The 11,737-nt window shown below is 49.8% G+C and overlaps 1 protein-coding gene and 1 non-coding gene across 2 annotated transcripts; both read left to right on the top strand.

Annotated features, from left to right (window-relative positions):
* Window positions 1–211: 211 nt before the first annotated feature.
* EV420DRAFT_t367 lies at window positions 212–295 on the top strand. Its single transcript has one exon. It is a non-coding gene; the product is annotated as a tRNA-Gln (tRNA).
* Window positions 296–7,655: 7,360 nt separating this feature from the next.
* EV420DRAFT_1490010 (uncharacterized protein) lies at window positions 7,656–10,391 on the top strand (the record flags this gene model as incomplete). Its single annotated transcript, XM_060470697.1, has 7 exons — window positions 7,656–7,680; window positions 7,735–8,141; window positions 8,247–8,534; window positions 8,587–8,851; window positions 8,933–9,255; window positions 9,358–9,501; window positions 9,552–10,391. The coding sequence occupies 7 exons, from the start codon at window positions 7,656–7,658 to the stop codon at window positions 10,389–10,391; spliced, it is 2,292 nt and encodes a 763-aa protein (XP_060321365.1).
* Window positions 10,392–11,737: the final 1,346 nt, after the last annotated feature.

Genomic DNA, 11,737 nt, shown 5'->3' with positions numbered 1-11,737 from the left:
CCGAGACTGCGCCCAAGCCCAAGCCGAGGGGAAGGTCGAAGAAGGCTCAGAATGAGGAAGCAGATGTTCCTGCGACTGCTGCGAAGGGTTTGAGAAGAAGTGCGAGAGGCAAAGACAAGGAAAAGTAGGAATTATACTTTGAATATTGTCTTCAATGGACATGTCAAGGACATTCCTTATTTTAGATGTAAAATTTCAGAATTCGGCTATCGGCGCTATGGTGTAGTGGCAGCACATGGGATTTTGATTATGTAATCTTGTTCCCATAACCCAGGTTCGAACCCTGGTAGTGCCTTCAATCTTTTCGTTGCAATCTTTTGTAAAACATAAATCATCGGATGACATCGCGACGGAGATGCGGGAAATCAAAATGTTCAGTGGACAATAATGAACTTGTATAGATGGAGTGTGAAGTTTGAAGTTTGGAACGCTGAACACAACACTGGAGTATGATGATTTATTATAACAGTTTTCAGGACTCTTAATCAACATTCAAGCTTCAAGACTTTGAGTAGGGCCCAAGCCATAGTGAAACGACTGTGACACTCTCATAAATGACTTTGTTAAGATTGAACCGGCTATACCCTCAGTGCTCGTAGGTAGGTTCCCGTATGTAGCATTATTACCAGGATGGTATACAGATGGCACACGCCGCATCAGGACCCCACTCTCCACCTCTTTCTCGGATGGGCACTACTCTGCCAATTTACGATATGCCCTAGTAGCTGCGCGTCCTCCTGACCCTGGCCCGAGGCATCCTCGGTAGCAAGCATGAGGTTACGCAGGGACTCTTGGACAAGCCCTGCTGTCTTGAGCTTCTTCTCGAGCGAAGGCAACGCTGCCCTTTTCGGCGGGGACACGGGAGTCTGGTGGTACGTATGTTTCGGGGGTAGGTCTGGGAACGAAGTCGGGAGGTTGCGCAGGGTGAATGGGACGGACGACGCGGGGTCCTCGTCGTCGGATGAGAGGAGTTCTGGGGAGGGAGAGCGCGAGGGTGGAGGGATCAGTGTGGGAAGCGGCGGCGCGTTTCTCTTCCGAGTCTGCGCACGGAGACCTTTCATATCCAACTCGTAGTCCTTGCAGGCGAGCATCAAGTCAGTAGCGACGGCCCCTGCACGGTTTGCGAGGTTTGCGTACTCGTGAGCGCGGTGGTAGAGGGCCTCGACGATGGCGACGACCTCATGCTCGAGACGGATGACGGCGGCGGGCTCTGCTGCATCGAATCCGGCGCGTTTGAGTTCAGCGGAGACGAGGCGCTGGGTTGCTTCTGAGGCGGCGGCGGGGGATACAGCGGGCGGGACTGGTGACGGCGGGGACGGCTCTGGTTGTTGTTGCTGGGGAGGGGCTGTGTAAGGATAATAGGCGGCGGTGTAGGCAGACTGGTAGACGGAGTATGGATTTACAGGCACCGGCGCTGGGATCATCGTGGTCAAGAGTAAAGTCCCAAAATAGACTCTGACTGACTTTGATGACTGCCCGTCCTACTGCCCTCTTACAGACAGACAGCTTTCGCGATAGTCGTCCCCTCATCGTAGGTCCTGACGAACCACAACCCCCCTTTCCTATCCTGCTTAGTGGCTCGGTACAGCATGGGTTTGGACGAGGAGGCAAGGACTTGCACTGTCCTACTGGTAATATCACTTGCTCTTTCCTAGCTCTGACGCTGATACTTCGCAGCAAACCTCCCTGATGAAGCGATAGAAGCGATCAGCTCAGTGGCCCAGCCTGGGGTGTACTATGGCTACGCCCAAGTCCCAGAAGCACCTTCTAACGAGGTCTGGCCAATGGTCATGAGTCTCGGCTGGAACCCTTTCTACAAGAATGAGCGTCTTACTGCTGTACGTCTACATTCTGTCCCATTGCGTCGCCTTCACCGTCCAGCAGGAGATCCACGTCATGCACGAGTACACCGCCGACTTTTACGGCATGGAACTCAGAGCCGTCGTCCTCGGATATATACGCCCCGAGTTGGATTTTACCACCATGGGTGCGCTTTATTTACTCTTCTTCACACCTTCTTATCGCTCACTCCTTATCAGAGGCACTCATAGAGACTATAGAGACCGATAAACGAGTAGCCTCAAACTCGTTAGATCGGGAGGCTTACAAGGCTTTTGCAACCCATCCTCACTTTGTGTTAAAGGAATAGAATAGAACCTTTCGAATTGTCCACAAGTCTCCCTCTGTCCCACGTCGTTCGATGAAACGCTCCAAAATCATGCCCGCTGACTTTGGCATCACTTCAAGTTCTTGGCTCTTGTTCCCTGAGGGTGTCTATCGTGCATTGGTGACTTGAAACTCTGCTGACTTTGTGCGATAGGGCACTATTGTCTCTTGATTCTCTTCACGCGGCTGGGAAGCTATCCGTTCAAGACCAAGTGTAATGGTACAATTCTTCATACAAAGCAATGCCCAAAACTCGCCCTAAACCCTTCCCTTCCCCATCGCCTCAACGCTCTCTCTAAGCTGCTCTGTATACAGCACCGAATCTTCGATAGCATAGGATACATGCGTTCGAATCAAAAATACGTCTACGAGGAGTTGATCATCGGGAGCAAGAGGCGACGGCGGAGGGTTATCGCCATACAACGCTGATATCAATATCGGAATATAGCACCCCATCCCTCACTTCTTCAGGCTCCAAGAGTGGTGGTCGAGACGTACCATCATCTTCTCCTTCATCATCGCTTTCGCACTCTTGACCTTCTTCCCGCTGCGCCCTGAACCGTTCAAAAATACTGATATCCTTTGACAGCTTCGAAGACAGCCCAAGCATTTTGTAGCACTTTTCGAGTTTGCCCACCGGGTCTGGTACATTCTCAAAACTGTCCAGCGGCGTATCGTCGGTTTTGAACACTCGTTCCATGTCGTCCAGACTCACTGTAGAAGGGTTCACAGCGGCGGAGCGAGGATCCACAGCATCATGAGGAAGAGTGTATCGCGTAACGACCCTCCCACATTTATCAGCAGTATAGAATGTCAGTCGAGCTGCCGGTGAGTACAGTCAATACACGCCACCGAAGGACCATAAAAGAACCCACGAGTCTAGTCATCGGCCAACCCGCCACGTTCCGAATCTTCAAACCCACAGAAAACTGGCGATCGGCCCATCCAAGGACCTCGGAAACCAAGGTAGCCTCGTCTTCGTTCATGTACGCGCATTCGAAGACGAGGCAGGGAACCAGGCGGGGTTTCCGAAGAGGCGGGTTGATTATGCGGATTTTCGCATCGGGCTCTTTCAGACTGAGCCAGACATGTAGAGGTGATCTCCGGTCCAGATGATCAGGGTGGAGGATTTGCTGTTGTACAGGTCTATGAAGCCTTTCTGGAAGGCAGCCTTGAATTGCTCGACGGCTGCGTCGTGCTGCGGGGAAGGATCTTGGAATGTGAAGACTGAGTGGGAGTCGTGGTCGTAGAGCAGATGGTAGGCGCTACGTACAGGCTATTCAGCAAATGTCACAGACACGGGAATCAAACGCACGAGTCATCGCTGGACCATTCGTCGGAGACTTGGGGTGGTACGCCGGTAGCGACGAGATAGGGACCCTTGTTGGGTTGTCGTTCGAGGCGCAGCATGGCTCGAGCCATACCGTCTCTGAGAGCCCCTTGCCGATAATGATAACTGGTTATTTCCTTGTCGTCGTGGGGCCTGTGGGAAGGGATCGGTGTGGGTGGTCGCATGTTGGCGCCAGGTTGTATACGGAAGAAAGGTCTTCTGGCGTTACTGAAAGGTAGCGCTGTTGAGGCGTAAAGGAGAAGAATCGAGTAAGGCCCTGTTCTCAGATTTCTCGAGCATAAAAGGGGTAGTGGTTCACAACGAATTCGAACGAGTCAGATTGGGTTAAAGAGCAGTGATCGTGATTAATCTGGTTCAGACTCCACGCCAACGATCTTTGGGCCTTACTGCAGGGGCATGCTTTGTTACGAGAATTGGAGGAATGAATCGAGTATGGGGAAATAACTTAGGAGTTGCTAACTGATACCTCCGACTCGGTTACCGTCGTTGTGTGGCATAATTTGGCGGCGATCGTTGATCGTCCCTCAACTCACGAAACCGCTCTCTGACGCCTATTTTACCTTGTTCCTTGCATTTCGCTCAAAATCAGAAGAAAGCAGCTTGATTGCCTGTAGTGGTCACGTGTTTTCATTCGCCGGTACGAAATAGAAGTCTTCGATTTGTTCTCTCTAACAGTGTCGTCCACTATGTCGGTTAGCTCTCTACCAATTAGTGTGTTCCCCCTGCAATCAAGGACGTGCCCCGTCACGCTCGCATCACCGATAATAATACCCACGCCGAATCTACAATGGATGGTTCTATCCTGGATGAGGTCCGAAATGTACCGTTTATATCTCTTGACGCGTTTCAGCGCACCGTCCTTCCCAAGGTCATCAGCCCCACACAAATCGATGACATTACCACTCGTTTACAAGCCAACGGACATCTTCAACCGAGCGGACGATGGACTGTGTTCCCTACCGATCCTTGCATGGAAACGAACGAGAATACGTGTTTTAAACGTCTCGAAACCATCGCTGCGGCTATTGTCAAAGAGGCAAAGAGTTTGCTGCACCGCGATCCGACTGCGGTAATGCAGACCCGGCCAACGCAAGCCGCCCTTTCTGAAGGTCGTAACGGGCAGTTTATATCTGACGGACACTACGCGTTGTGTGAGTCCAAGGGTGCCCGCGTTGTAAGTGACGAGTCGTCTACCCGGTACGGAAAACCGTGCCCATATGAACGCAAGGTGAACATTATTTTATTCCTATGTGTTTCAATTTCTGATTTGCCCCGCATCACAGGCTGCATTGGCATGCGACCGTGTTGCAATTGAGGAATACAAGCTCAAGGACACTTGGGAAGACGAAAACGATGTAGGCGATGTGTTACTGTTCAATGGTTGGCTGAAGCTGACGACTACGTACGATGTGCAGAATAACAAGAAAATTCTTGGGAATGCGGCCCAGATGATGTATGCTGATCCCTGCCGACGATTCATGTTTGGAATGACGATCGCGAATACTACGACCCGGCTTTGGTTCTTCTCAAGAGCTATTGTGCTCTTGTCACAACCCTTTAATTTTATTTTGGTACGTGGATATACATTTGTTAGCCGACTGGCATTGATTGACCTTACTCTAGGATTACCGTCACTTGATACACTACGTTGTATCGATGTCGTTTGGCAGCACGGAAGACCTAGGCTACGATTCTTCAATCACGAGAGTAGCAGTCCCGCTCAAAGCCAGTCCAGCTCGTTATCGGATTCAGTATGATTATCTCATCGACGGGGAGACGTACCGGACAGTTGAATGCCTGAGCTCTTTTCGAGCATCTCATATTTTATCTCGTGCGACTAGAGTGTGGACTGTTCGAAAACTCAGGGACCGGAAGAAACAGCAGGAATGTGCGCTCAAGGACTTTTGGATACCCCTCGCCTCGCGGATGGAGAACGAGATTCAGAAGGATATATTCGAGCAGATCGAAGCTAATGACCCTGAGGCGAAGAAGGATCCCTCCCTCTATAAACAGTACTTCATGGAAATCAAGGCATGCGAGGTGGTGACTCGCACCGACAAAACGGAAGATGTCATACCACCTCTATCGGACGCATACCGTATGTATGATGTAAAACGTCAGCTGAGCTCTTCTGCGGCATCGAAACGGTCGACATCCATTCTCTTAAATACTGCTGATCCCGCGGGAGGCCATTTATCTAGTCGAATTCAACAACATCATCCACAGCGGGAGTATACTGGACGTAAACACGTTCGGGTTTTGTTCTCCGAAGTTGGTAATCCCCTCGATAAGGTCCAGGATCAGCAACTGCTATTCACTGGACTCCTCCATGCCTGTAGAGGTCAGAATCCTTTTCTATTTGTTATTGTAATCAGCTAAAACGATTATTTCAGGGTTGAGATATCTATACATCGCTTCCTACGTGCACAGAGACATATCGTCAGGGAACATTTTACTTTGCTCAGGCAACAGAGGAAAGATATCGGACTTGGAATATGCCAAGCTGTTTTTATCCGAGGATCCAAAGAGCGATCCCAAAACAGTACACCTGCCTTAATATCACACCTGTTTTCGTATCTGATTTTCTTAATGCAGGGAACGCCCATTTTCATGGCCGCGGAGGTTCAATGTAAACAGTATCTCTTCGAAACAACGGAAGAGGACGACGTCGCCGCCGTGGCCTCGGGAATGGACTCGTTCTTCGCGGCCCAACAAGTTGTCGTGGTGCCGGAGCTACTTCCCACACCCTTCCTTCATAATTTCTATCATGATACAGAATCTCTTTGGTGGATCGGTGTCCACTCGTTATTTACCACAGAGCCTCCGACCATAGAAAGGGATCAAGACTCCCAGCGGCTACAGAGGGAACACTTTAATGCCCTATTCTCACATTACGCCGAGGGGTCTAATGCACGCTTTAGCTTTCTCAATCATCCAAAACAATATATTGCTCTGATCTCATGTCTTCCCGACAAATTTCAGGCTGTAACAGCAGCACTCGGGTTCTTTCGCAAACTCCTCTGCGCCGCGTACAGATCTGCGGAGGCTCAGGAATACTTTCCTCAACACGAACACTTTGCCAATCCATTCAGAGAACGGTATTTCGAACAGGTTCTGGAGAAGGCAGTTATGGGAGCTATCACGGACATTCAACTCTTTCAACTGGAAGACCAGCCCGCACATGAAGGTATTGAGGATGATGAAGTCGAATGGGCACTCGATGGTCTTAAAGAAGAGAACTATGCCGACTATGACCCTCCTGAACACGACGCCGACAACTCTGGTGAATATGTCCCTCCAAGGGGCACGGCAACTAAGAAGTCTATTGACGAGGTTGATAAAGACGAGGGTTCGAATGAGGAGCGCTCATCGAAGGTTCGGCGGACAGGAGAGAACAGTGATGTTGCTGCTTCTCAGACTGGTACTGGGTGATATGATAGGCCGGTCTATGCGGCCAAACAGGAACAGACGTTGTGAATGGGTCAGTTGCTGGGTCAGTCAATAACCAAAGGGTAGAGAACTCGAAGGGGAAGAAGGCGGAGCATTAGGTTCCTCTATTGGAGTAAATTTATGTACTATTCTTATTGTAATTCGCGGCTGGTGAACGAATGTGCCTGAGTTCACGAACAAGTACAGTGAGGAAGGTGTCAAAGGACGCGAGATGATCCAGAAGGACGTGATAGCTGTGAAGACGGTTTCTCCCACTCCCACCAATGAGCAGCTCCTCACTAAGTAGCACTAGTCAGATTGGATTGAAAAGCAATGATCGTGATTAATCTGGCACACGAACAGTCCAGACTCCACGCCGATGATCTTTGGGCATTACTGCAGAGACATGTTTTATTGCGAAAATTTGAGGGATGAATGAAGTGAATATAGCAGTTGCTAAGTGATACCTTGGCTGTGTGGCATAATTTGGCGGCGATCGTTGATCGTGTATAACCTACAATCCCGAAACCGCCGCTGTCTCTCTCTCTGACGTCTCCTGTCAACGAACATTGTACAATTTTACCTTGTTCCTTGCATTTCGCTCAAAATCAGAAGAAAGCAGCTTGATTGCCTGTAGTGGTCACGTGTTTTCATTCGCCGGTATGAAATAGAAGTCTTCGATTTGTTCTCTCTAACAGTGTCGTCCACTATGTCGGATAGCTCTCTACCAATTAGTGTGTTCCCCCTGCAATCAAGGACGTGCCCCGTCACGCTCTCATCACCGATAGTAATACCCGCATCGAATCTACAATGGATGGTTCTATCCTGGATGAGGCCTGAGGTCCGAAGTGTACCGTCTATATCTCTTGACGCGTTTCAGCGCTCCGTCCTTCCCAAGGTCATCAGCTCCACACAGATTGACGACATTACCACTCTTTTACAAGCCAACGGACATCTTCAACCGAGCGGACGGTGGACTCTGTTCCCTATCGACCCTTGCATGGAGGCGAAAGAGAATACGTGTTTTAAAACTATCGCTGCGGCTATTGTCAAAGAGGCAAAAGTTTTGCTGGACCACAACCCGACTGCGGTAATGCAGACCCGGCCAACGCAAGCCGCACTTTCTGAAGGTCACAACGGCCAGTTCATATCTGATGGCCACTACGCGTTGTGTGAGTCCAAGGGTGCCCGCGTTGTAAGTAATGAGTCCTCTACCGAGTACGGAAAGCCGTGCCCGTATGAACGCAAGGCGAGCATTATTTTATTCCTGTTTCCATTTCTGATTTGCCCTGCATCACAGGCTGCATTGGCATGCGACCGTGCTGAGATTGAGGAATACAAACTCAAGGACACTTGGGAAGACGAAAACGATGTAGGCGACGTGTCACTGTTCGATGACTGGCCAAAGCTGACGACTACGTACGATGTGCAGAATAACAAGAAAATTCTTGGGAATGCGGCCCAGATGATGTATGCTGATCCTTGCCGACGGTTCATGTTTGGAATGACGATCGCGAATACTACGACCCGGCTTTGGTTCTTCTCAAGAGCTATGGTACTCGGGTCACAACCCTTTAATTTTGTTTTGGTACGTGGATATATTTTTGTTCGCCGACGGGCATTGATTGACATTACTCTAGGAGTATCATCACTTGATAAACTACGTTGTATCGATGTCGTTTGTCAGCACGGAACAACTAGGCTACGATTTCACAATCACGAGAGTAGCAGTCCCGCTCAAAGCCAGTCCAGCTCGTTATCGGATTCAGTATGATTATCTCATCGACGGGGAGACGTACCGGACAGTTGAATGCCTGAGCTCTTTTCGAGCATCGCGTATCTTATCTCGTGCGACTAGAGTGTGGACTGTTCGAAAACTCGGGGATCGGAAGAAGCAGCAGGAATGTGCACTCAAGGATTTTTGGATGCCCTTCACCTCGCGGACGGAGAGCGAGATTTAGAAGGATATCTTCGAGCGGATCGAAGCTAATGATCCTGAGGCGAAGAAGGATCCCTCGGTCTATAAACAGTACTTCATGGAAATCAAGGCATGCGAGGTGGTGACTCGCATCGACAAAACGGAAGATGCCATACCACCTCTATCGGACCCATACCGAATGTATGATGTCAAACGTCAGCTGAGCTCTTCTGCGGCATCGAAACGATCGACATCGAGTCTCTCAAATACTGCCGACTCCGTAGGAGGCCATTTATCTGGTCGAATTCAAAAACATCATCCACAGCGGGAGTATACTGGATGTAAACACGTTCGGGTTCTGTTCGCCGAAGTTGGTAATCCCCTCGATAAGGTCGAGGATCAGAAAATGCTATTCACTGGACTCCTCCATGCCTGTAGAGGTCAGAATCCTTTTCTATTTGTCATTTGTCATCGGCTAAAACCATCTTTTCAGGGTTGGGATATCTATACATCGCTTCCTACGTTCACAGAGACATATCGTCAGGGAATATTTTACTTTGTTCAGGCAACAGAGGAAAGATATCTGGAATATTCCAAGGAGTTTCTATCTGAAGGTCCAAAAAGTGATCCCAAAACAGTACGTATACATTATCAGATGTGCTTTCGTATCTAATTTTCTGAATGCAGGGAACACCCATTTTCATGGCCGTGGAAGTTCAGGATACACAGTATCTCTTCAAAAAAATGCAAGGATCCGACTATGCCACAGTGTTCTCGCGAGTGGAGTCGTTCTCGGCGCAACGAGTTGTCGTGGCGCCGGGGCCACCTCGCCCTCGGACACCTTTCCTTCATAATTTCTATCATGACGTGGAGTCGCTTTGGTGGATAGGTATTCATTCGTTCTTTACCACAGAGCCTCTGGCGATCGAAAGGGATCAAGACACCCAGCAGCTACAGAGGGAAAGCTTCAATGTCTTATTCGCGCATTATGCCGAGGGGTCTAGGGCACGCTTTACCTTTCTTAAAGAACCGGAAGAATATGCTGCTTTTACCTCGTGTCTTCCAGACGAATTTCGGCCTGTAGCAGAGGAACTCGAATTCCTTCGCCAACTCCTCTACACAGCCTACATATCTGCGGAGGATCAGGAACACTTTCCCAAATACGAACACTTTCCCGATCCGTTCAAAGAACGACATTTCGAACGAATCCTGGAGAAGGCAATTATGGAAGCTATCACGGACATTCAACTCTTTCAACTGGAAGACCAGCCCGCACATGAAGGCGTTGAGGATGATGAGGTCGAATGGGCACTCGATGGTCTCAAAGAAGAGAACTATGCCGACTATGACCCTCCTGAAAACAATGTCGACAATTCTGGTGAATATGTCCCTCCAAGGGGTACCGCAACTAAGAAGTCTATTGATGAGATTGATAAAGACGAGGGTTCGAATGAGGAGCGCGCATCGAAGGTTCGGCGGACAGGAGAGAACAGTGATGTTGCTGCTTCTCAGACTGGTACCAGGTGATATGATAGGCCGGTCTACGCGGTCAAACAGGACAGACGTTGGAAATGGGTCAGTCGGGAACCAAAGGGTAGAGAAGAGGAAGAAGGCGTAGCATCGGGTTCTTCCAGATTGGAGTAAATTATGTACTATTCTTATTGTTGTAATTCGCCGCTGGAAAAAAAAAATATGTGAATGAATGGGCTTGAGTTCACGAACAAGTGGGGTGAGTAAGGTATCAAAGGATGCGAGATGATAGGAGATGATCCAGAAGGACGTGATGGCTGTGAAGAGAAACGTGAAATACAGATAACGCGACACGGACAAGAAGCAACCCGGTTACTCCCGATCCCACCAATAAACAGCGCCTCATTCGTCAAGGGATTCCAATTTTCTGACGTTCAAGTAGTCCCAGTCAAAGTAACACTGTCGCTGGTTTTAAATTCGACGAACAAGGGAGAATAATCTACTCTTCAGCAGCTTCAACGTATTTATGACGAATATCTTTCCATTGTTTCTACATCGAGGGTTGAGCCCATGTGAAGGAGAACAGAAAGAGCGAAGCACGCACCCCCTTGTTCCAGCGGTCATAGAAAGAGTTCAAGGCAACGTCGAACCCAATACCGAATCCGAATGCGCCAGCAAATACGGTAGCAACGTACACGCCTAACGAGGTCAGTGTCGAAGGGCGGCCAAAGGTGATAGAGACGTACTGTTCCGCTTGAAGAAGGTGTTGTACAGCGTAGTCGAGAACTATCCCAAGGCGGGGTTAGTGGAACAAATCGTCGCGAGAGACAAAGCCAGGACATACCGACATGGTGGAAGGGTTAAAGAGGAGAAGAGTGAGTTACCTAATCGGGAATTTTCATGTTTGCTCTTCGCCGTCTACTACCCCGAGCAGCACTACAGACCCGCTCCGTCGTCGGTGGCGGCGGGGCGCACACTATCGACTCTGTCATCGGCGAGCTCAATGCCGACCTTACCGCCTCCACCGCCGTTTCCAAATCTGTACCTCCCGCCCCCTCCGCCATCGACACCAGTCTACCACCCTCCGCCCCTTCTCATCAAGAAAAACCAGCAACACCTCTCGACCCCGTAGACCGCCGAAACTGGCCCGTCTACCGTCTGCACTGCCAGGCCACCCCCAACAACACCCTCCTCACTTTCACTACCCCAGACGGTTGCGTCAAGGCATGGGCCTCTGCAGGCTCATGTGGATTCAAAAACACCAGGAGAGGGTCACCCGAGGGCGCGTACGCTGCGTCTGTCAAGATATTTGAGAAGATTCTGGCGGTGACGGAGGGTACGGAGTTTTATGTGCACCTGTTTTTGAAAGGCTTTGGACTGGGGAGGAACACGCTGGTGCAGAC

The sequence above is a fragment of the Desarmillaria tabescens genome (genome assembly GCF_030435595.1).
Source record: "Desarmillaria tabescens strain CCBAS 213 chromosome Unknown EV420scaffold_312, whole genome shotgun sequence".
Taxonomy (NCBI): domain Eukaryota; kingdom Fungi; phylum Basidiomycota; class Agaricomycetes; order Agaricales; family Physalacriaceae; genus Desarmillaria; species Desarmillaria tabescens.
This window is presented reverse-complemented; position numbering and strand designations above follow the sequence as displayed.